The 25749-nt window shown below is 33.9% G+C and overlaps 3 protein-coding genes and 1 long non-coding RNA gene across 7 annotated transcripts in view; 2 read left to right on the forward strand and 2 right to left on the reverse strand.

The window, feature by feature from the left end:
* Window positions 1-1608, reverse strand: part of LOC126966468 (uncharacterized) — a 20505-nt gene extending 18897 nt beyond the window's left edge. For all 4 annotated transcript variants that reach the window (XM_050810532.1, XM_050810551.1, XM_050810520.1 and 1 more), the window contains exon 1: window positions 1291-1608. In XM_050810532.1, coding sequence (XP_050666489.1) covers window positions 1291-1411 — 121 coding nt within the window. In that variant the 5' untranslated portion in view covers window positions 1412-1608. The remainder of the gene's footprint in view (window positions 1-1290) is intronic.
* Window positions 1609-4600: 2992 nt separating this feature from the next.
* Window positions 4601-10811, forward strand: LOC126967257 (phosphoglycerate mutase 1). The gene is made up of 5 exons (XM_050811751.1): window positions 4601-4814; window positions 4918-5150; window positions 7556-7747; window positions 7929-8001; window positions 10486-10811. Exons 1-5 carry the CDS (start codon window positions 4712-4714, stop codon window positions 10650-10652), a joined length of 768 nt encoding a protein of 255 aa, XP_050667708.1. The 5' UTR covers window positions 4601-4711; the 3' UTR covers window positions 10653-10811.
* A 6334-nt stretch (window positions 10812-17145) lies between these two features.
* Window positions 17146-19150, reverse strand: LOC126967619 (uncharacterized). The gene is made up of 3 exons (XR_007730051.1): window positions 19015-19150; window positions 18243-18345; window positions 17146-17956 (listed from the first exon to the last, which is right to left on the reverse strand). It is a non-coding gene; the product is annotated as an uncharacterized LOC126967619 (long non-coding RNA).
* Window positions 19151-19226: 76 nt separating this feature from the next.
* The window catches only part of LOC126966928 (ectonucleoside triphosphate diphosphohydrolase 5), a 58039-nt gene continuing 51516 nt past the window's right edge, over window positions 19227-25749 (forward strand). Inside the window, exon 1 of the mRNA XM_050811249.1 lies at window positions 19227-19388. Coding sequence (XP_050667206.1) covers window positions 19365-19388 — 24 coding nt within the window. The 5' untranslated portion in view covers window positions 19227-19364. The remainder of the gene's footprint in view (window positions 19389-25749) is intronic.

Consider the following 25749-nt stretch of genomic DNA (forward strand, 5'->3'; position numbering starts at 1 on the left):
GTACCAGAGATTAGCGCGTTCAAACAAACAAACACTGCAGCTTTATAATATTAGTATAGATTAATAGTAGATAAAAATGAAAGAAAATGTTAGACAGATATATTATTGAGTACGAAATAGTGACATGTGCCTAATGATCAAAAAGACAATCTTAAGCCTTTCACCATATTTTGATCAAAGTGATCTGTGAGAAAACATGAATAAGACGAAATGAAAAAAAAAACGGAAAGTGGAACGGACACTTGGCAAGGTCTCTGATTATATCAAGACAAACCTTGAAATCCTAAAAATCATAATAAAAGTCATAAAAATAATACACATAAATAGAGCATAAAAAGCTTATTTTTCAAAATTAATTATTTCTGAATTCCTATTCGAGGACTCTCACTGCTTCAGTAACAAATGGCACTCTGAGAGATTAGAAACAGCAGTAATAAAAGGCATATATTTTCTCAAAATTGATTCCTTTAGAATTCTTTTTGATGTCATTTCTGATACCTACTAGATACTACTACCGCTTTGGAAACGAATGGCGCTCTGAGAGAGAAGAAGAGACAGTTTTAATTCAGTTTTATTTACCTATTGTCTGTTTAATTGTTTCAGTAATGGAGTATCAACACGTTTATGCATATTATTATATAAGTAATATAAGAACAGTGCTGAAGCCTTTAATTATAAAAAGAAAAAAAAATAGTTGGAGGAAACCTATCGGAAAAGGAAGAGAATATAACAGAAATGAAAGGAAAAATAAATTACGGGCAATCTGAGGTTGAGAAGTGGAAAAGGGGGATGTTTTAAGGTAGAAAATACTTTATCTCTATTTCTGGCAAAACTGCAAGCCCTGTGGAAAAATGTCAAATGACACAGTAAAATCAAATATCCTTTTCTCTTTCCAATGGGTTTCATACTACTATTATTTTTTTTGGTTTTAAAAATTATCGTCACTGGTCTAATAGTAATAATTTATATCCATCAACCTGCCAAACCACTTGTTTTACAAAATAGAATATTATGTTAACTTTTTAACAGCTTTATAGTAGTTAATAAAATACATCCAAACAAAATATGATTCTTCCACTATTTTCACATATAGTTTTCATTTTAAGAATGGAACTCAGTTGTTCTGGACATTAAAAGCAACATGATTTTTAACCAACAACTAAAATGTAAGTAACAAATAAAACTCTGGAAATTTTTTTCAATAACTAGGTAAACTCAAAATAATCTAGGTATTTTGAATAAAGATTATTTAAAATGAAGAAAAAATTATTAAAATAAAAAATAAGTTACCATTATCCTGATTAGATGTATTAATTTGAGATACTTTTGGTGATCTTTTCGCTTTCATACATGTAACCTTCCTCTCATGAGGAGAAGTAGCTAGCTTTCTTAAATTTTTCTTAGGTGGCATTTTAGGTTCATTTTGTAATCTGTATGACAGCAGCAACCGGCCTAGCCGGTATTGATTATGGAAGTAATTATAATAAAAGTGCTCTGTGATTATATTCACAATTCATATAATATTTTACCAGAACTCGATGTATAAGGTGAAAAAAATTCTTAAATTAAAAATTGAAAATATCAAGTTTTAATAAACTCAACAAACCAACAGACAAATCCACAGAACACTATTGTCTTTGACTCTGTCAAGTGTCAAAGTAATAAATAATAGTTTAAAAAAAACTAAAAAGCATGCTTTATATAAAATTCAACTAAAAAATAGAAAATAAATTTAAATTGAAAATAGTGTAAAAAAAAACTAAAGAACGCGCTTTATATAAAATTCAACTAAAAAATAGAAAATAAATTTAAATTGAAAATAGTGTAAAAAAATATTATATTTCATTATAAAAAAAGCGTGGGATGTAGAAGAATTTTTATTTTAATAATATCTTAAAAAGCACCCCCACGCTTTTTTTATAATGAAATATATAATATATTTTTACACTATTTTCAATTTTATATAAAGCGTGTTCTTTAGTTTTTTTTAAACTATTATTTATGTTTCATTTTTTAGTTGATTTTTTTAGATTTAAATGAAGGGATTTTAATATTTGCGAATAAAAAGATTTTAGTTATATTGAAAGATCACTTAATTCAGCTAGCCCAAGATCCCCGAACTAGCTCAGTTAAATCACGCATTAATAATTTATAATGGAAATATAAATTCACCGCCATCTATTCGCTTCTAAACGAATTAGATACTTTAATTGTGTGGAACTGTCTTGACATGTCGCTCGTTTCCTTTGTAGTTTCCAATAAATTACTAGATGGTGCTTATTAGTGATTTATTTATTTAAAAATTATATAAATTAACAAAAATCATATTTTGCAAATTGAAAAATTGAATAATTTTGTCAAATTAGTGTAATGTCATCGGTCCTCGATAAATCTACAAAGTTTGAACGAAATCTAGCCGTTCAAAGTGGGTCAAAATCGCGCCCAAAGAAGTCGGTTACAAAGAAACATACAAACTTACAGGTGAAGCTAATATAAAGCGTATAAAAATCGAAAAGATTACACTACGTCCAGTAAAAATATTCTTCAAAGAGGATGTAAATACTACGATATTATTTGGAGTTTGGTCAAATCACTCAAAAACAAGTCCAAAGAGAATTTAACCATCACGTTGACACACCAAACATTAACTATGTTACTTTTGTCCGAGCTACGTAGCGAGCTGGTGTTGCGTACGAGCGCTTTACAATATAAATTATTGAAGCCTCCATTGGATCGCATATATTTCCAAGATTGCGAAGTGCAATACCGCCTATTATAGTCTTAGCACATTATCAGATTTGGTACAGCCGGAACATCAGACGGTCCAATCGGCGCCTCGCACTAAATTGGTCCGAAACAGTCGAAGTGTGACACATCATGTTTCGGCCGTACAAAATCCATACCAAATGTTTTTAGGCTATTACTATCAATGTTACATGCCCTAACCTAATAGTTATCTATGATAGTATATAGCTCTCTCTCCACGGTCCCCACCCCGCCGTCGTCCTGTTAGAAGCGTTAGCAACTTAGCACACTGAGCACCCGTAGATTACTATTCATTATTATACTGTTAACTTATGCCGGCGGCACTATCTGATTCCCGTGGTATGGTGTAGATGAGCGCAATTTTGGCTGTTCTGTCGATTTGGTCTATCAATGCTTATTATTTTATGTGTAGCAATAGATTGCTTATAATTAACATGACTTGGGTGAATGTATGTGAAAGCTATTGAAAAAAGCTATAAGACCATGCATTAAATATAATTTATATTGTGTTTTATTTAATTTTAAATTTATTTCGACAAAAGTGGAAAATTTGTTATATTAAAAAAAAAGGATTGTGTGGTTTTATGAAACCACGGTAAAAGTGAAACTTTTTTTCACATTATAGACATTTAAGTATAAATAGCATGAAGTACTGGCACAAATGAGTAATAGTCTATACACTACACGGTCAGCTGCTGCGAACTATAGGCGCCGCCCGACCGTCACGCAACATGCAACACACAGACGAAAAACTTTGAGACGATGTAATAAAAGTATCACTTTAATAAACTTTTTCTGAATAATATGAGATCCAATCATTTACTAATACTATATGAAGCAAAATAAAGAAAAACATTTACTTAGTTACACACACACAAATGAAAATGTGTGGTGCTTAAAAAAGGAGCCACTCAGCATGTGTTACAACACAAATGTATGCAACGCTGATCTTCTGTGAACCCCGCGTGACACATGACCTCAAGGGCGACACCTCGCCTGAATTAAATTACATACAATACTAACTAAACACTAAAACAAGAACAAACATACATATTATAAGGAGTAATTATAATTAAAACAAAATAATACCTAATAATGACATAATGTAGAGTAAGGTAAAAAAGGAGGACTGCTATGAGAATTTGTATCTTCTACATTATGTCATGATAATAATATATGTTTTCTGTTCAAAAATATATATATATAATTATCATAATGGCAATGAATTGGCCTTCTCGACTATTTAAAATACATGACGTATATCACAAAGCAAAGACTTAAAAAATACCATAATTATCAATGTAAATTCTCCCAGAAAAACACAATTAAACACTACAAAAGCCTAAACTTAAATAAACTTTAAAAATTTCCTAATACAACAGCTTCGGTGTTAATCACTAGCATCTATAAAACACTACCGTTTAGCAGTGCTTTTCACAAAGTAATAAATGATGAACACTTTGATGTCCTCTACCTTACACGATCGCAGTTAAACAAACCAACAGGCCTATTGCCGATCGGCAATAGGCCTGTTGGTTGAGGCACACGTCACGGTAAAGTGTCTGGTTGAGGCTTTTACTTACTACCACATTTTTTGGATGCAGTTGGCGTTCTAGCTCGAGTACGGATTAGGTAGTACCTAGCTTAGGTACAAACCTACTATCACCTACTCTATTAATAATAATAGTCTTTTGTGGTCTAGACTATTCTGTCATCTGTGGTCTGGATGTAACTATATGCTCATAACGTAGTGATTATATATTTTATATTCTCCATTTATATTCTGTCGTTATAGTAAAAGTATTCTGTGATATTCTCTTAGTGTTATCTATGGTCTGGAATCTGGATGCGGCTTGAGAAAGGTCAAAAAGGTTAATTATTATTTTGGAGAGGACTACGTAGAGCCGTAATTTACGCTTTATTAAATTAAATCAGTTTCATCAATATGGTCGTAAAGTATAAAATTGTTATGATTCGCCACGGTGAAAGTGAGTGGAATCAGAAAAATCTATTTTGTGGATGGTATGATGCTGACCTCAGCGACAAGGGTACGTCGGGTCAAATAAAAATTTGCCTGCTTAAGCAAGTTCATAATTATTATTAATCATTCTATTAGATTTAATACTTAAGGCTCTACTTTTACTAATTCAGGACGCGAGGAAGCACTGTCGGCTGGTAAAGCTCTTAAAGCCGAGGGCTATCAATTCGATGTTGCTCACACTTCAGTTTTGAAACGGGCTCAAGTTACATTGAACACTATTCTCCAAGAGATAAATCAAGCCGGTATTCCTATTAATAAAACTTGGCGGTTAAATGAGCGTCATTATGGTGGTCTGACCGGACTTAACAAAGCAGAAACTGCAGCTAAATATGGTGAAGCTCAGGTATTATAATATATATATTTTTTATATTAGAGAAACATCCATCATATAATCTTTTTAACCTTTGAAGCGCGCGCCACGGGGGTGCGATACCCTTTGCTAGTGGGGCACTTGAGGCATACTTAATGCCCCACCTCACTGCAATTGACATGTTTATGTTCTGAGAAAAATACTTATGTTGACACATGACCCAGCTTGTTTATTGCTAACTCCAGGTATGAACAGAAAACACATTGCACTATTATCATGTACAATGCCATTGTTTATGAGTACAAGGAACTTTTATTTTAAGCAGCTAATAGATAATTCTATTAGACCTTTAATTTTAAATGATATATTATTGGAAAGAAGAACAAATTTTCTTCCAATCAAAAGTAAGATAAAATTTCATTAAAAAATTCTTCTGATGTCTTATTTTACTATTTTTCATTGTATGTTTATAAAGAAATGGTTGATGACCCAAATAATGTCAAGCATTTGAGACTGAAGAATACTAAAATTACAGATATGGCTTATTGCTTTGGGGTCCATCACACGAGATAGAACTGTTATGGTAATTAGAGGTAGAACCAGTAAATAGACAGGCACTTTTGCACACATAACTTAAGAGTAAGACTGTTGGGAGTCCAAGTAAAAAAAAACCATTCAAACTCTTATGCTGTAAACAAATATAAATGAAATACTGTAAATATAATAAATATGATGGAACAGAAATATAATTATTTATAAACTTGTCAATACAAAATGGGGCTCACCTTTTTTTTAGGCTGTCAGCAAAAAGTATTAATGTTTATCTCTTTTATTGTATAGGTCTGTTTAGGTAAGGTATTAAGATATTATTTGAACTCAATTAATAATCAAAATCATTTATTTTAATAGAAAAAAAAACCACTTAAATGTATTTTCATGAAATTTACCATATGCCTTATCCATTGCTGTTGCTAAAGCCTCCTATACTCCATATACACTCCATGAGCCTATCTGGCACACATTCGCACATTAGCTGTGTAAATTTTTATGTTGGTATGAGTTCCCAACACATTCAGAGCATTCAATAGGAGCTCCCGTCGAATATTCAACTGGCTTGGGTTTTCTTTTAGGCCTATTTTCAACTGATCCCATAAATGTTCAATAGGATTTAGATCAGCCAACACAAGCCATATGGGGTCGTGCATTATCCTGCATAAAAATAAAACCAGCACCTACTCTGCAAATGGAATGACATGAGGCTGGATTATATGCTCCACGTAAATGGCAGAATTTACAGTACACTTATCCAAGTAATTAACCAATTACTAGCTCTGTTTTGCCTAGGAAGCTGATTCCACCCAAACCATAACACTTGGACCCCCAAACCGGTCTTTTTCATGGTTGCATGGTTCTTAAAAATGTTCACCTTGTTTTCGCCATACGCGTATTCGTTTCTCATCGCTATCAAACTTGATCTTGCATTCGTCTGTAAGGAGTACCTTGCTCCAGTTATCTATAGTCCAGTCTAAATGCTCGCGAACATACCTTAAACGTGCTGCACAATGAGCCCGTGAAGTCGGTTACATATAATTTGATCACTGACTTGTGTACCAGTAGAATGCCGAAATTCTACTGCGGAGTCGCGATTGTTAGTCCCGGGCGGTTATGGTATGCTCCCGACATGCAGTTAAAGTGATATACGGGTCTTCATGAGCAGTTGTAGCTCTCATTTTTCCTGATCCAGATCTCATAGCAACACTCCCTGTTTCCTAAAATCACTCTTACATATTTCTGATAGCTCCTCGCGACATACCAACACATATAGCTACTGATCTCTGGGACTCTCCTTCCTGAAGCAGAGCTACTGCTCTTGCTTCGGTTTCTAGGTCCATATGACGTCGACTAGCCATAGTAATCACTATTAATACAGAAATCGAGTAAAACAGTCTGAGAAAGCAACCTCTTAAAAAATTTATGCAATTTTGTGTTTTTTCGTGCACTTCACTTTTTTATCTACCCCCATGAAACAAACGCTCAAATTGTCGCTCAACACATTAATGTCCTCCTCAGCGAAACCTCTGGAAAACTTGGAACGAGGCTCATATTAGTACTAGGTGCAAGTAGTTTTGTAAGGTAAATTTAAGAATTAGCAATAGGAACTAACATAGATTTAAGTGAATATTGTAACGAACAAATTATTATAAGATTTTGTCAAATATTGTATTAACGTGTTTTTAATTTATATGGGTGGTATGCCTGAAATAAATGTTTTTATTAATATTAATAATGATTCATAAAGATGTCAACAACACAACCAAATGCTTTATTTCGCTAATCATTGCCTCTTGGGTTATTTTCAAACAAATATTCTTAATAGATGATGGTGGGCTTTGTTTTGAAGATTTTATTAAAGTAGTGATATCCTGTTAAATTTTTAGGTTCAAATTTGGCGCCGTAGTTTTGATACACCTCCTCCAGCAATGGAGAAAGATCATCCATACTATGACACCATTGTCAACGATCCCCGTTATGCTGGAGACCCAAAGCCAGATGAGTTCCCAATGTTTGAGAGCCTTAAACTTACAATTGACAGAACTCTGCCATATTGGAATGATGTCATAGTACCACAGGTAATTATAAAATCAGGGAGTTTTAACCTTTATTAATTGGTAAATAACAATACAAGTAATTATATCTCAGATGGTGAATCTTAATAAAATATACTTTTGTATTTAGTGCTCACCTATTTGGTGTTGTGTCAATAAAATTGAAACAAAGCAAAGGTATTTTACACTATTTTTAAATTTTTAGATTAAGGAAGGCAAGAAGATAATAATTGCAGCTCATGGAAACAGTCTCAGAGGAATTGTGAAGCACTTAGAAGGTACACCCTAATTCCTTTTAAAATGATTCTCATAAATAGTTGAGATTTCTTACTACTCTTTTATTAATGCATGCAATTTATTTAACACTAATACAGATTGTTGCGCTAAATCAAATGTTCCCCATTTTATTACCATTAATAACAAACTTATATAGTATTATCATTGACATTAAAACATGGGACATCCCTGGAGAAGCAAATTCGTTGTCTACTCACATATCTATAGAAACCATCTCTAACAAGAAGAGAAAAGCCAATAGGTTTATTCGATCCATATTATCATAGTTTGACATAATATTATGTGACTAGCTAACCCGACAGACATTGTTCTGTACATCTTATATATATAATTCTCGTGTCACAATGTTCGTTCCCGTACTCCTCCGAAACATCTTGACTGATTCTCATCAAATTGTGTGAGCATATTGAGTAGGTCTGAGAATCGGCCAACATCTATTTTTCATACCCCTAAGTAATAAGGGTTGTTCACCCTTAAATTTTTTTTTTTGATTTATGGACGAAATTTTTTGTTTTTATTTTTTTATAATGTGGCATTAAAAATACATACAACTTCAACCACCCATCTACGATCAACAGTTACTTTTGTATCGCGATTTTAATATCGGCAATACAACGTTTGCTAGGTCAGCTAGTAATAAATAATATACTGTTTTTATTAATTTGTCAATAATATTATATAACATCATGAATTATTTCGTAAAAAATGCACCCTATGGTTTTATTGAAATTTTTTAACAGCGGAACTGTCAAACTATGTGTTAATAAATTCTCTCTAGAAATAAAAACTATCCTATCTCTAAAGTTGGTCCTAACTGCACTCTATGAATGGCGATTAACCCATTAAAATCTGTTCATTAGTTTAGGAGTTCACTGGAAACAAACATCAGGACACGAGATTTATATATATTAAGATATATCTTGAGTCTGTTCCAACGGATATATTTGCCCGCGTCGCTACGCCACTTGTAACTGACATGATTTTGCTGCGCTTTCAGCTCTTTTTGGAACGGAAAGAGCTTTTAGTTATATCGCTTTGTGGAGATATGACTCGGAGACAACTATGACAATGATTCTCTCATTAGCATAGATGGTGCGCGACCTGAGCATACAGTACACAACATGTAATAATACAATCTGTAGTTTGATACAACCTATAACATCAATGTCCACCACTTATGAAATAAATAAAACAAAAATTCTTATTAATTATATTGATTATTATTTTATACTACAGGGCTTTTATCTCTTAGAATGTTATCCTAGAAGGCTTAGAATTTATGGACTATTTCCATGGGAAATTTAGTCACTCCTTGTTCTATAGATTCTTAAGCAAATTGATGTCATTGTGTTATGTCTTCTAAAACTGACCTTAATTTGTTGCCCAAGGGGTTCAGATCTGGGATACACAAAGGCCAGTTTTCAATTAAAGTCCGGAATATCGACTTCCAGCCAAGCTTCGGTAGTTTGTATCATGTGACCAGGTACATTTTTTAAAAGCAAATTTGTAAACCGAAACATCAAAATGTTAATATGTTATGATGTTATAATATAATGTCATTTCTAACGCTACCGACGCTTCGGAAACAAATAAGAGATGCGGCGTAAGAAACTATCCCAGCATTCTTTTTTTGGCCTTTTTTAAATAAAATATACAATATTGTACTGTCACATTGTAATTGCTATAAGATAATCATAATCTAGTCCCAGGCTGTTCGATCACTTAGATATTCAGCTGTGGAGTAGGATAGAAAGATTTACGACAGAGCCATTTAAAAAATAAAATTTAAATTTATTTATAGACAATACCTGAACAGTGGCTGGGAATTTATTATAAAAGTGTATACATTTATCTTTAAAGGTATTATGTAGCTCATGAAGCCTACTAGAATTAGTGACAAGCAAACTCTTATTTCTAGTGTAATAATAATCAAAATCACTATTTAGAGCAAAAAGGGTGAGGGATTCAAGGTCGTGTTTGTTTACTATTTAAGACAAGTTAGAAAAAATAGACTTTACATAAGGTTGTGAGGAATGTAGGTATTAAGTACCTAACCTCAAAAAAAATGTGAAATAGCGGGTATTTAACATTGAAGTTTAAATTATCATACGAGTGCATAAATTTGTAACAATATAAATAAACAGGTTCCAAATTTGAAATCAAAAATTTTTAAATTAGAATTTGTAACAATATATTTTATACAGTATGAATGGTATTATAAATGTGGGTATGGTGGGAAATATCTTTTGGAAATGCGAGCGAGCTAGTGATCCATTGGTATTATACAGTGATGGTTTTCTAGTTTTTAAGTTTACTTTTAATTAAAATAAAGAATTAATGTTAACTATGGGACGTAATTGGCCTGAAATAAAAGAATTATTATTATTATTGGATGAGGAGGCACTTTAGGCGAATAAGCGAAATAAATTTGAAATGAAAACTTATGCTGGAATATTTTTTTACAGGCCTCTCGGATGCTGCTATAATGGAACTTAACCTGCCCACTGGAATACCTTTCGTCTATGAATTAGATGAGAACATGAAGCCAGTAGATTCCATGGTTTTCCTTGGAGACGAAGAAACAGTGAAAAAAGCTATGGCCGCTGTTGCTGCTCAGGGCAAAGCAAAGTAGATGAGATTAATGCATAGGTATATTTATGTTTGTTGTAAGCAATGAAGCGGAACTAGTCCCGAATCTCGGATTGTGCGCAAATGAATAATGACAGTTACAAATTATTATTATTATTTATTCATATTATGTAATTGTTGAATAAAACTATTTGATCATCAAGTTAGTTTATTCTGGAAGATTATCCTTTAACTCAGACATCACTTGATCAATATTCACATATGTTTCCTTGTTACTATTCGGGGGAAATTTCTTGCCAGTATTCTTGAACGATATTTGCTTGCTATTTTTTAACTGAAAGGGTTTCTGGTCTTTCTTATTGTCAACATCCATTTTATTAGCTTGGTTTTTAATCTTGGCCTTTGGCTTTTGATCAAATCGAAAATCTTTTGGTATCTTATGTAACTTTACGCAATGGCTGAGACGTTCGTCGGGGGTCATAAACTTTTCTTTACACGCTTCAATATAGCAACAATACTGCAAAAAAAAAAAAAAATATTAGAATCATGTTCTATTCTATTCTTCATATTGTGGCTTTTGTGGAAAGGTCACCACGACTGAGCCAATGTCAGGTTGAGGTAGGCTACCAAGTAATGAGTAAAGGTACGGTGTTGAAGAGCATTCCAGTTTTTTTTTCTTTTATTTAGAAAACAAACAGCTATATATTTTACATAGTTTTAGCCTTAATTTAGAAAAATACAATAAGCCAGCAAAGTTTCCACACAAACGGGTAGATTCACAATTGCTAGATTAATTACTCGATCGGGTACAACTAGGCTCGCATACAACACTAAAGTTATAGATAAAGGTAAGGGTTGCAGCTGCAATCAGGGAACGAGTTAGACACATTCCCTGATCTCAGATAAAAACCTCTACTTTTGAAAGAATATATCAATTTGTTGGTATTTATTGTTATACCTTACACATGACCGTTGGAGAAATTTATTTCTGCAGTAGTTACTATTAACTCGTGGAATTTCGCTTTAAAGGTTTTCGTGCTATATACTTGATTTTGTTCAATAAATAAGGACTATCGATCAACCCATTGACTAATTTATATAAAAAAAATTGATCCTTATGTTCTGGTCTTAATTCTAAGGAAGTTAAACTATTAGCCGAGAAACCAAATCTTTTAACGGTAATGATCAGTTTTTATATACCACAGTTTTATTATTTTATGTTAAAATCTGAAACAAATACACCAGCTGTTATTAAAATTAGAAATTACTTAAAAGAACACAAAGACATTAAATAAATATGTGTAACTTATGTATTAAGAATTAGAATCATGTTAATTATAATAAGTTCTTACATATAATTATGTGACTTAAACATCTTGTCATGTCATAATAATGTATGTAGGTCATACTGAAGGTTTAAAGACTGGCGGTTTGTAGTGCTTACAATAATTATTTAAATAACAATTGCGGTATTTGAGGCTGGAATTTACATTACAATTACATTTTAGTTGTCAGTTGTTTTCACATTGTGGCATTTGTTTTGAAAATTGTGTAGTGGCACTGTAATTAATTATTTAACTCGAGAAAAATATTTTTTATTATTTTCGCTGTAGCCAAAGTCGACAAGATTGTTGCCTGAGATTTCCATTGACTTTTGGTGATGAAGAATGCATTCCTTGTAGTTCAGTTAATTCAGACGTGAACATGGTTATCTTTGTCACAATTTTCGCGAAGGTTGTCGGCTGACTGCTGTTATCGAAACTAATATTGATATCATACATAGATAGACAGGTTGAATCTGATATCTTTGACATGAGCCAAGTGCAAATGATTTTGCATGTATTTGAATTGGAAACTCTGCAATCGATGGATATCGCATGATTTAACTGATTACCAGAAATAGCTGCGTGGTGGTGGTGCCATAAAATGATTATGACGGAAGATTGACGATATATAATATTCAGGGGCGTGCATATCATATAGGCAATTAGGCAGTGTCTACCGCGTTATGAACCTAAATAAATATAGCACTAGTGTTACACTTAATTTAGATTAATCTGGTTCTGTTATTTTATAACTAAAGTTCTATTGAACACCCACTCATAAAATTTTTCCTTACTAAATGCCTACGGTTAGCAATCTTTGCTTATTCCAAAGCTCAACTACGACTAGTTTGAACCACATTGCCTATATTGCTAGAAAATCAATGCACGCTCCTGATAATATTGGAATACAATAATGCTTACACATAAATTTACCAAATATATAGCGCAATAGTGTGCCGCCAAATCATTTTTATCGCCTTGAAGTCAGCCGTTACGATGTTTGCATTCGAATTACGTATAGAATAGAATCTACTTGTACATTTCTGTGCTAGTTCAATGTGGTAAGCAAGGTTCAATGCGTGTTTCTATCCGTAGGTCAGTTAAATTTAAGTTTAAAAGTTTTAAATTTATTTTTTTAAATTTCTAACGATTGTGAACTATTTTTTCTTTAATTAATTTAACTCTGTTGGTGTAGACTTTTTTTTTATGGAATAGGAGGACAAACGAGCGTACAAGTCACCTGGTGTTAAGTGATCACCGCCGCCCACATTCTCTTGCAACACCAGATGAATCACAAGAGCGTTGCCGGCCTTTAAGGAAGGTGTACGCGCTTTTCTTGACTTAATTTAGCAATTGTACAAACCTCAGTGGTTTTTATTGCTTTGAAACCGCAATGTAAAATTTGTTTTTTATTAATAAATATATACATATAAAAAATGGTACCTACTTACCCCAAGAATTTAATTTTCCGATTAAATTCACAGTTTGATATGCATACATTCTCGTATCAAGGAGGAATAATATTACTTTAAAGTAGCCAATAGGTCAAAACGACAAGAATATTAATTATTATTAATAGAATATTATTATTATTTTACTCACTGATGCTCTTTTTGTAGCCAGAACAGCGAAATATGAATCATGGTTTTCTTGTATATGCAAATCCAGTAGATGTGGGGAGGGTAACACCTTCTTACATTGGCAGCATGAGTATCTGTGGGCGGAATTATAGTGGTTCTCGAAGTCTAGTACTGAATCTGTGGTAAATGAACATCCGGGAATACTGCATGTTGAGATGACCCTAGAAATAGTCGTTAGATTACAATAATTGTTGTAGATACAATTGATATAGGCACATAAGTGAACGATAATATTAACACCAGGAAAAATCATAAATTACTGATTTAATAGTACTCTGCTAATTCCAGTTAGTGTGTCTTTTGTGGGGCTATGTATATGTTTTTACTAATGACGTTCTATTTTTACAACAAGATCCCAGAAAATTTTCAAAAGAATTATAAAGTGACGTTTATGCGGTAAAGGTAGGTACTATAACATAATCAAATAAGAATATTAGGAGAGTTTGTATTCGCTCTCACAGCGCTATTTGATTCTTAAACTTTGTTAGTAATTTTTGTGCAAATATGTAAATAAAATGGTACCCGCCCATGGCCATCCTCAAAAGCAGGGGTCAAGACTATACTACGTTTAAGGTGGGAGTATGCTCTATGATTCAAGGTCCCTCAGTCGTTTCGGTTCGAGAAAACCCCAGCCGGTAATTGATTACAGAAAGTGGCTGTGCGAAGCAAAAAGTTCCTCGCAAAACGCGTTGTTATGAAATTTCAGACGTCAAAGTGATTCGCATTTTCACGTGATGTCCGGTGGTGGTATTCGCCTGCCGAACAACTCTGAGCACTCCCTGTGATATATACAGCAGATGGGGCAGAGAGAGCCCACATCTCTGCGCAACGCCAAAGAATCAAGCCAATCGGAGATGACTTGATCGTCGATGATTCGAGCCACTCTTGGTTGCTTGATGAGATCAAAAGCTAACTAAAAGGGACCTAACGGCAACCGTACTGGCAGTTGCTGATCAGCTGGTGCTCCTCTAGGTATGTAAGAGCTGGCGGTTGATAAAAATCGACTCCGTAACTTTGGAGAATATGGAGGTATAATGGCAATAGGGCGGTAATTGCCTACATCTTTCTTTGGGATCGGGTGCGCTAAAGGCGCCTTCCATAATTATGGGACTACGCCTGATGAGTAGGAAAGCCGGAAAAGATGGTTAAGAAAAAAGAATTTTACCTCCGGCATGTATGAGACACACCGCGGTAATGCGGTGGTGGTGCACTTTTGTCATCTAGAGTCGAGTTAGCCACGAAAAGGGAGCCAAATAGATCAGCTTTCTCTTTCGCGTCAAGGAAGGCAAAAATTACCTTTGACAGCTTTGGCGAGTGACCAGAAAGCACGAGTTCCCGAATACGTTTTAAGTCTCTCGCCAATTCTACCTATATGCTTCGACTACTCCTCGGCAAAAACTCTCGAGGGATCTGGAGGTGTGATTGTGCTGTTTATTAAGTTCGCTTCAACATCGGGTTAGGTAAAACATGTTCATTTTTACTAAGCATCGAATGTAAAAATTAAGTGTCAATCTCACCCTTTTGGATCCTTTAAAATATAGTAGATTATACTAGAAGAGCGTATAACGAACCATTTTAGATATATTATACGAGTGGAAAGTACACTAAATTCTAAAAATGGTTTGTAGGTATAGACGAGTTATACAATCTGCTTAGCGATTTGCGAGGAAATATATCAAGTACCTAATCTTGAAAAATATAAATTTAATTGATGTGAAATTAAAGTAATTTTCTTATTTGTATACTTAAACTTGTACTGTATACTTGTTAAACTATGTTTTGTTCAGGAAAATACACACCGTATTAGTCTTTAATTACGTAACCGAAATAGCATAAACAAAATTACAAAAACTTCAATCTAACAAAAAACCTAAATAAATGTTTAATGTGTTTTCAGAGGACGTGAGACCCAAGTGCCGTATGCACTTTATTGTTATTACTTTGTGCACAAGATTATAATAAGCCATTTGACGTGGCCTTCTCTCAACTTATGCGTAAGAAATTTGAAAAAATATTTTAATTACTTAAATACTTACGTTTGATTACTTATGTGTTCCTCTTCCAAATCAAAAACCCCGTATTTCGGAGGAGGTTCATCTTTACGAAACAGAGGATCATTTAATTTTCTTTTACCAACACCTTCGGCTATTAATTTCTCGAACAAATTCTGCATGTTTCTATAATCTACAACAATCATAAGATTTATGATAAAGATTGTAATTTGGAATGTAGGTACATAGGTAGTCTAAGTAGATTATTTAGAAACTAAATTTTGTCCCGTCGATATGGAAGTACGTGATTGAATATCGTGTAGATACATATCGTGTAGACACGAAAAATAAAATAGAAAAATGTTCTTCTGAAGACTTCCGATTTTTTTGTACTCTTGAGCCAGTATTACACGGTCAAATTATCTATGCTGTATCTATCTCTTCGGAATGTGATTCCCTTATTAAACTCATGTATAACTATGTAACAAAAGAAAATTAAGAAAGTACTTGTGTAACTAGTACTTTTTCACATCATACATACAGAGCAGAAATATGAAGTCATTGAACTGCAGTTACCTAGGATTTGGTGTTGTGACATTATGTTATGATACGACCTAATTTTAAACTTATGTTGACAATGCCTACTGTGGTTTATTGAAATGTGGAGATTAAGATTATAATAATAAATACTATCCATCTATTGTGTATATACAATATACATAATATGTATCTTTGATTGCTATTCACAGCCTGCAAATAAATAACGCAACTGTGATTCTTCTGGTGTTGCTGGAAAATATGGGCGGCGGGGATCAATTAACATCAGATGAACCGAACGATCGTTGGTCCTCGTCTTAAAAAAATTCTTAAATCTCAAGAAGTGGTAATGTTAACTTGTTCAAAGTTTATGTTCTTGTTATAACTGGGTGGGCGATTCTGTCATCGAGAACCCTGCTTTTTTTGGCTTTAAAATGTAATATTTTCTTTGAATACTTCGAAATATATAAATACAACTAGCTGACCCAGCAAACGTTGTATGTCATACAAATTAATAAAAAAAAAAATTGGGATATAAAAAATAGATGTTGACCGATTCTCAGACCTACCGGATATGCACAAAAATGTCATAAAAATCGGTTCGGCCGTTTGGAGTAGTTTTTACAGAAACAATATCAGATTAAAATACAAATAATACATATTTATTTGAATTCCTACTTTAATAGTCTGCTCCTACTTCCAATGTTGATTTTTACCTTTTTGACACTACTCGCCGCGGGACTTCTTTCATGAAACCAAGTCTACTCAGTAACGATAAGAGATAGATAACGATAGCAAAAACCTAGTGTTGATAGATGGTAAAACTTCTTGAACTTTGACAGAAGGGTAAATTCTGCAGCTGATTTTTTTTTATTTTTTATGTACTAGGTATTTATTGCCTTTCTTTTTCCATTTATTTTGATACTATGATGGCACAACCGACGTAACCTCTATTATTAAAATAAATATGCTCACTATGCATTGTAATTGGTTATAATTTTAAATATTTATTTAACACATTTCTTACAAAGCTTAGATTAGTCTAAAAATTTGGTAACTTTGTCAAGGTCTCCTTGAACTCTTAATCTTTAGAGTTTCATCTTTACTGTTAAGAGAGCCCTCTTTTAAGGAATGTTTTGTGGATAAAGCTATTCCTATATATAATTTCCTTTTCTCTCCACCGGGAACCACAAAAAATCTACTGTTCAGATATCCGATCCAATGAGTCTATTGCCCTTTTATTCGTAAACGAACTGGTTTAATCAAATCAAAATCACTTTATTCATGTAGGTCACGGAAATCACACTCTTAGAGGTCAAAACAATTTTTTTCTTATTGAAGCTACTACGACTTTGTAAAGGGTTGAGCTAATGAGAAGAAGTAGCAAGAAACTATATATGGGGGCTTCTGTTAATTAGACCCTTTCATTGGGTACAGTTTGCATGATGTGTTGGCCAGTTACTTCAAACTGGCACAAGTCCTCCCAGAAGTTCTGAACATACCTGGTATGTTCGAGTACTTCTCAGAGCAATCTCGTTTTTTATTTAAAAAGGTTTTTGCCCGTTAGCTGGCCATGGCCCCTTTTAAATTTTTCAGGATTACATGACCATGTTATGGCCGGTGTCTGTTGGATTGATAGTGCAGGTGTTGTTATTGTCGACAGCAACTTGTGAGGTTTGCCCATTTCTTCTTAAGTCTGTGTATCTTTAGCTCATGTGACACAATCCAAGTTCCAGAGGATTTTGACGACAACAACCTTTCTCATAGATACAGAACCCGCAATTAGTAGTATTAACAATTTTGTTGATTTTCCTGACATCAAAATATTTGATGTGTTTAAGACAAAATGGAACACTAAAAATCAATACATACTTTAAAAATGTTTGTTTTAAACAAATATATAGGTGTATGTTGATCTAATTATAATGATAGCTACACCATAACTTAGTATTTTCTTTCCATAGATTTAAAAATTTACATAAATTGTAGGTACTATTAGATTAGATATTGAGATTTGTATCACAATTATTATTTTTAGTACACCTATAGGAAAAATTAAGGTAGACTATAAGTTTCCAAATTAAATAATATGTCTTGTAGTGACTAGATAAAGTAGTGTCAGTATAAAGTAGGTACCTACCTAGTGTATTTTTAATAGGACTTGGAAGCTGATAACTGTGAGGATTTCATTTTCCCTTCATATAGTAATTGTATATGTATTTATTATCCTGGAGCTTTTGCCCCTTCAAATTCAAATAGTTTATTTCTCAAAATAGGATAACCACATCACTTTTTGAAATCAAGAAAATATACAAATAATAGAATAATACAGTCCTACTGCTTATAAATTAAAATAGTATGCAGACCTTAAAATTATTTACATTGCTTTAATCCCATGCACTTTTGCCTGTTATATAATCTTTAATTGTATAATAAGCTTTTTTTTAAACTTTGTTTAACAAATATTTTAAAATTCTTTCATCAATTAAAACTTCTTTAATGACATTACATAATAAAGGTGTATATAATTATGAACCCAAAGAAATAAATAATACATAGGTGCCCCTAAATAAAAAACTAAAATTCACTAAAATCTGTATCCAAATCGGTGGAGACTCAATCATTTTTAAAATTATCAGGAACAATTGCAGGCATCTATAAAATTCATACTGATATAATATTTTAATTAAGTAGATTAAAGTTTTCATTTATAGGCATCAGTGTAGTTTTATTATATGTACCCATATAATATTGTGTAATTATGAGTATTATGCCATATGCAATTCACTTTAGTGTTATAAGAATGGTTATTAACAAATTTACCTAACACTAGTACCTACCTAATTAGGTAGGTACTGATATTATTAAAAACATTTTATCGAAATTTTTTTATGATCACATTTACTACCTACCTACTCCTACCAGGTACAAAATATAAACCATAACCTTATAGCGTGACTGATCTCTTGAATTGTTCTGACTGAATATTACGTATAAATTGTTAAATAAAATGATAAGTTGTTTCAAATGACTTCGTAGTATTATCAGTCGCAATCGTCTCGCATTTGCGACCTTGGTTTCTAGCGAGTAGCGTTTTAGTTTTAACTGCCATTAGAATAAATTAATTCACAAATTCACTATTATTAAATGTTAGTCTGTTCTGTGACTAGTAGTAGTGGTAAGAAAATATATTATAAAGGGTAATTATTTATTACCTACTTTTAGCTAACCAAGTGAGTTTAAGTGACATCAAATAAAGACAATGAGTGATCTACGGCAAAGAAAGGTGAGTAGGTAGTGAGCGCTTAGGTAAATAAATATAAATGATAAATACAATATCAAAATATATAGGTACTATGAAATTTAAGGAAGGTAGATAATAGATACCTACCTAACTAGTAACTTGAGTGGTCTGCTTCTGCTTTTGTGCTTTATTAGGTATAATCAAATGTGAGCACTACACAAACTTAGATTGTGTTAACGGTTTAAACTTTATAGCCATATAGGTTACACAATAAATATTCTTCTAAGTATGTAGGGACCCAGGTGAACTCCTGTGATAATTCACTTGAAAACATGAAATTTTTAGGTGTAAAAAAGGTAAGCATTAAAGTAAGTCGCTACCATAAAATGTATATTTGAAAATAAAATGGGAGGAAAGTCAAAATCAAAGAATTTATTATATACTCCAACTAGGTCTAATCTCTAAAAACTAAACGATAAACACACGTTATGATGTATGTATAGAAATTAGAACTATTACCTATTTATCGATAAAAAAGTAAAAACATTTCGGTGTGTGTGTGTATGTACACAATTTTTTTTCCCTATACGCAACGGCCAAAACCTAACTGCCAATACCCATCAAGCCCACCAAAGAGTATAATAATATTAGGGAAATGAGAGCCCTCTCTACGCATTATGAGCTGTCCATTTGAAAACTAGCGCCATATGGTGATTGGCCCCGAAAATAACTATATATAAGCTCGAAATTATATAATTCATTTTTAATGTTGTGACGCAATTAAATAACTAACTCTCCTTTTTAATGGAGGTATTGCAATTTTTTAACATATTGAAATTGTGCGTAGAGTTAGTTATTTAATTTTGTCACAACATAGAACATTAAGGATAGATTTAGTAGTGTAAATATGCAAAATGCAACACGAGAGCTATATACATGCGCAAACGCTAGAAGTAGTCGCCATTTTATGACCGCAGTGACACAAATAAAGAAAAGTTGAAATGTTTCGAAGCGAGTGACAGCTGACGAAACTTTCATTTTCGGGCCAACTAACAGATGGCACTACAGTCTTCTGAAAACGTCACTGAAGCCCACCATGGTCATGACCCACCACCACCTTATTACTATTTATAATGTTGTATATTTGCATCCTCGTAACAAAACGAGAATAGGATCGAAGCAACCTTATGTCAAAAAGTTATATTTCGTGTTCTTGGAACACAAATTGACGGTTCACCGATTGCGATGAAGTTACGTTCCGATTTAGGGAAATCGTATGATGCGTACTGTCGGAACAAGAATAAAGGTCAATTGTTGAGAGCTGCGAGAGAGTATTATGCAAAATGATGACTTTGTTGAATTGACAAGAATACATCATTTAATTGATGTATAAGCCTATAAATAGTATATAGTCGTAATATTTTAAAATTGTACAACAGTATTGGTAACCTCGTGCAGGCTTCTAGTTCGTGTATAAATATCATTCCAATTCAGTTAACGTTCTAGGAAAATTTTCAGAGAGTACGAATCAAGACCAAACTGGTTAGAATCGGAACTTGACGCCAATGATTTTGAGATTACGTGACTAACACCGCTTTTAGTATGGGGTAGTAAAAAACGGAGCCCTGTGTCCCTTTCCTTAGCTATGTCAGATTTCAGCAAACTTATGAAACTCTAAAGTTAAATAATTTACCATTTACACAACACCACTTCGTAAAATATTGAGCTTTGACGAGAATAGGGCTACCGGACTCAAAAACAAGCCGAGCTATACCATACCGATACATCTCGCGCTACTACAGAGCCGTTTATCCCTTTTGCAATAGGGTTACAATGTTGTTGATTAAAGCCAGAAATGTGCCTACATTTGAAATGTCTGTGAAATTTTGGACTTAATTCCTGAAAAACGTTCCAAGCCACAAACATCACATTTTATGGAATTCGTGTTTAAAGTTGAATAAATATTAGTGTATTCCATGCATGTGGGTTGGGCTTCTAAGTCATGATGTCATTTAAGATATAATATATATCCTATTGATTAAGGACTGTTCACCTGAATCACTTTTGCGTATCATGTTGAGTCACCTTGCGTGTCATTTTATTAGGTAGGTACATTTTATTTCTATGGTACAACTCGGGCGAATCAACATGACACCTGGCTCAAATGTCGTTTGGGCAATGTACAGTGTGCAATTAAGTTTTTTTTTTCAATTTAGTTTCTCGTACGAAAACGAATAATATTTATATTTTTTAACGTCTAATGTATACAATTGCACCAATGTTATACCAATATACATATTGGTATAACATTGGTGCACCGGCTTTAGATAGTAAATTGTAGTTGTTATTCGATTTATATGGAAATTAATCAAAAATATTTACTTAAATAAAAAATAAATAAAAAAAAAATTAAATAATTATTCGTGTTATTGTTTGAGATTTATTTATTTTCCATAGTTAAAAAGTTATATTTTTACTATGTTTTATTTGGACTCTATCGCTATCATTGTCATGTATAATAGATATCAAGAAGAAAACTCCAAATGTAACAAATACAACAAATATATTAAAGAGTACAATTTCACGCGTTGTAATCCTTTAAAATATTTTATTTCGAGAAAAACTTATCAAATACCTAATTACAATAACCTTAGAGTGTGCAACGGTAACTGCGATGATATCTCTTAGTGTGTTACAAGTTATAACAGATAATATAATCTGTAACACTGAAAAAAACACTAACCATGTTAATATTAAATGTTGTAAAGGAATAAATTCAGTAATAATAATTTTTTAAGTTAATTGTGATCTTTTATCCAAAAATCTTTTTATAGTACACTCGATAAAATGAGTGTTTGATAGTAATCTATCTATATATATAAAAATGAATTGCTGTTCGTTAGTCTCGATAAAAATTGTGAACGGCTGGACCGATTTGGCAAATTTAGGTCTTGAATTATTTGTGGAAGTCCAGAGAAGGTTTAAAAGGTGAATAAATAGGAGAATGCTGCTAAATTAAATAAAAACAAAAAAATTGTTTTTCCTTTGATGTGTCCATACATAATTTTTATGACAGAATTTATTGACGCACGGTTTGACAATTCTGCTGTGAAACAATTTCATTACGACAGCAGGTTGCATATTTTACGAAGTAATTTTTGATGTTATGATATTTTTTTTTATGGAATAGGAGGACAAACGAGCGTACGGGTCAACTGTTGTTAAGTGATCACCGCTGCCCACAATCTCTTGCAACACCAGAGGAATCACAGGAGCGTTGCCGGCCTTTAAGGAAGGTGTACGCGCTTTTTTTGAAGGTACCCATGTCGTATCGTCCCGGCAACACCACACAAGGAAGCTCATTCCACAGCTTTGTAGTACGTGGAAGAAAGCTCCTTGAAAACCGCACTGTGGAGGACTGCCACACATCCAGATGGTGAGGATGATATCCTAACATGTGGCGTGTCGTGCGAAGGTGGAATTCGGCGGCAGGAATCAGGTTGAAGAGCTCTTCGGAACACTCCCCGTGATAAATGTGGTAGAAGACACACAATGAAGCGACGTCTCTACGCAACGCCAAGTGATCCAGCTGTTCACAGAGCACTGGGACCCCGACAGTTCAAGCTGCTCTGCGTTGCACGCGGTCAAATGGATCGAGCTGATACTGGTGTGCGCCAGACCAGAGATGACAGCAATACTCCATGTGTGGCCGGACCTGCGCTTTGTAGATTATTGACAAATTCATATAAAAACATTATTTTATGCATTATATACAGAACAAAGTCTGTCGGATCAGCTAGTATATATATAAAAATGAATTGCTGTTCGTTAGTCTCGCTAAAACTCGAGAACGGCTGGACCGATTTGGCTAATTTTGTTCTTGAATTATTCGTGGAAGCCCAGAGTAGGTTTGAAAGGTGAATAAATGTGAAAATGCTCGGAATGAAATAAAAACAACAAATTTGTTTTTCCTTTGATGTGTCCCCCGTCCTTTAGAAACCAAATTAAAAGAATAGTTTAAAATGAATAACTTACTAGAATTTATATATTTCTAACTTTCTCAGGAGGTAAAAAATAAACTTAATGTAATATATACAGAACAACGCCTGTTGGGTCAGCTAGTACTAAATATTTTGTTAAAGTGACACTACACACAATACAGTAAACTAGGATGCCGCAGTCGCTCGTCGTACCGCTTCGCTGCGGCGTATATTTGAGCGAAGCGAGGTAAACTAAGTCTGTGTACAAAAACAAAACAAAATGAATCCAAACAAAAATAATAAAAAGAATCTTTTGGAATCTGGCGCCATATATCAATCGGCTCAATTTTTAAATAAATATAAATACACAAATAAAATTTGAAAACAAAATTTTATGAACGATGCGGGACTCGAATCTACGACCTCTGGCGTTCCGTGCCAGTGCTCTCCCAACTTTTGAGTGACGTATCGTCATAAATTCTTGTATGCTTTATTCAACTCTCAGGTTGTGGCTTCATCTACAGGATCTACTTTACAGTTGATTACCTGTTCAACCCTAATATTTGCATATAATGATATGTTGGACATCTCCAATATACACAACATGCTACGCAGACGACAGCACTGGTGATGCCGTATACACCATGCAAGTCTCTCGGGTAATCGTGGACCAGAACCTTGAACCTTGTCCACCAAAAAAACCCCATTTGTCGTATCACCGCTCTTCGATAACACATCCCTTAAAGCCTCGCCTAGTATCGGAATACTGGGTCTCGAAATCTCGAGCAATTGCCAATTTCGTGGCCATCTTGAGGGCAAAGCCAAATTGGCTTCAAAGAAGCGGGGCGTTATTAATAGAGCACGGGAATACTTCAAGCCGGCCTAGCGCTGTACAAAGCGTAGGTCCGGCCACACATGGAGTATTGCTGCCATCTCTGGTCTGGCGCACCTCAGTATCAGCTCGATCCATTTGACCGCGTGCCACGCAGAGCGGCTTGAATTGTTGGTGACCCAGTGCTCTGTGATCGGCTGGATCACTTGGCGTTGCGTAGAAACGTCGCCTCATTATGAGGAAATATAACCGTGCCTCCAGATTTTTAAGCGGCAAATCGCCCGTGCGGAATTGAAGCACGTCGTCAAAATCGGCGAGCAGCTTTCAGTTTACCCGACCGGAACACTTCTGGTCGTTGTCGAAAGTGTATCTTGGTAACTTCTACCGCATTTATCTCGGGGAGTGTTCCGAAGAGCTGTTTAACCTGATTCCTGCCGCCGAATTCCAGCTTCGCACTACACGCCACAACATCATATCATATCATATATCATCATCTGGATATTTGACGGTCCTCCACAGTGCGGTTTTCAAGGAGCTTTCTTCCACGTACAGCAAAGCTGCTGAATGAACTTCCTCGTGCGGTGTTTCCGGGACGATAAGACATGGGTACCTTCAAAAAAAGCGCGTATACCTTCCTTAAAGGCCGGCAATGCTCCTGTTATTCCTATGGTGTTGAAAGATAATGTGGGCGGCGGTGATCACTTAACACCAGGTGACCCCTACGCTTCATGCTACGTTCGCCATTTCTCACTCTATCTCAATCGGTCTCAATCTACTTCTCCCTCTTCTTGGATAAAATCGTCCCATATTTTCGAGATACTTTATTGGCACATATGGACACTGTATTTAATAAATGATCCCAAATTCGTTCTCTGCACCCTTAAGAACCTCGGATTCGATATTCATATTGCTGAAATCATAAATTTGTGCGGCGGCCATTTTGGATTTCAAAACTGACCCCAAATTAGTTCTCTGCACCCTTGACAACCTCGGATTCAATATCCATATTGTTGAAATAACAAATTTGCGTGGCGACCATCTTGGAATTAAAAATGACCCCAAATTCGTTCTCTGCACAACAAAACAACAAAAACGTCTCAAATTTCCGTGACGCTTCCGTTTCCGCTTTATTTGTAAAAAATTACCCTTATGCGCCTAAAGAAATTTCACTTTAACTACTGTTTTGCACTCTACATTGCACAAACGACATTTGAGCCAGGCGTCATGTTGATTTGCCCGAGTTATACCATAGAAATAAAATGTACCTACCTAATATAAATGACAGGACACACAAAAGTGTTTCAGTTCAATAGTCCTCTATCAATAGGATATTATTACAGCTAATAATTGAAGCCAAATAATATCGATAATCTATCGATAGTATCGATATTTTCTATACACAGTTATACTATTCAATGTTATTTCGATAGCCCTATAGATATTATAGATGATTTCCGGCTTATAATAAATCATATATCGATAACCAAAGTATCGATAGTTCGACAACAGCAGCCCCCACGCACGACGCAAAATGAAATTTTATTATTTACACAATAAGTACCTTATACTAAAATAAAACAAGTGTCACTAA

The sequence above is a fragment of the Leptidea sinapis genome, chromosome 1, assembly GCF_905404315.1.
Source record: "Leptidea sinapis chromosome 1, ilLepSina1.1, whole genome shotgun sequence".
NCBI lineage: Eukaryota > Metazoa > Arthropoda > Insecta > Lepidoptera > Pieridae > Leptidea > Leptidea sinapis.

What these genes read in the sequence shown, in the direction of transcription:
- LOC126967257 (XM_050811751.1), top strand. Translation starts at nt 4,712, where the DNA reads ATGGTCGTAAAGTATAAAATTGTTATGATTCGCCACGGTGAAAGTGAG. An exon ending in TGCTGACCTCAGCGACAAGG is followed by an intron (nt 4,815 to 4,917) that starts GTACGTCGGGTC and finishes TTACTAATTCAG; the next exon opens with GACGCGAGGAAGCACTGTCG. An exon ending in ATGATGTCATAGTACCACAG is followed by an intron (nt 7,748 to 7,928) that starts GTAATTATAAAA and finishes TTAAATTTTTAG; the next exon opens with ATTAAGGAAGGCAAGAAGAT.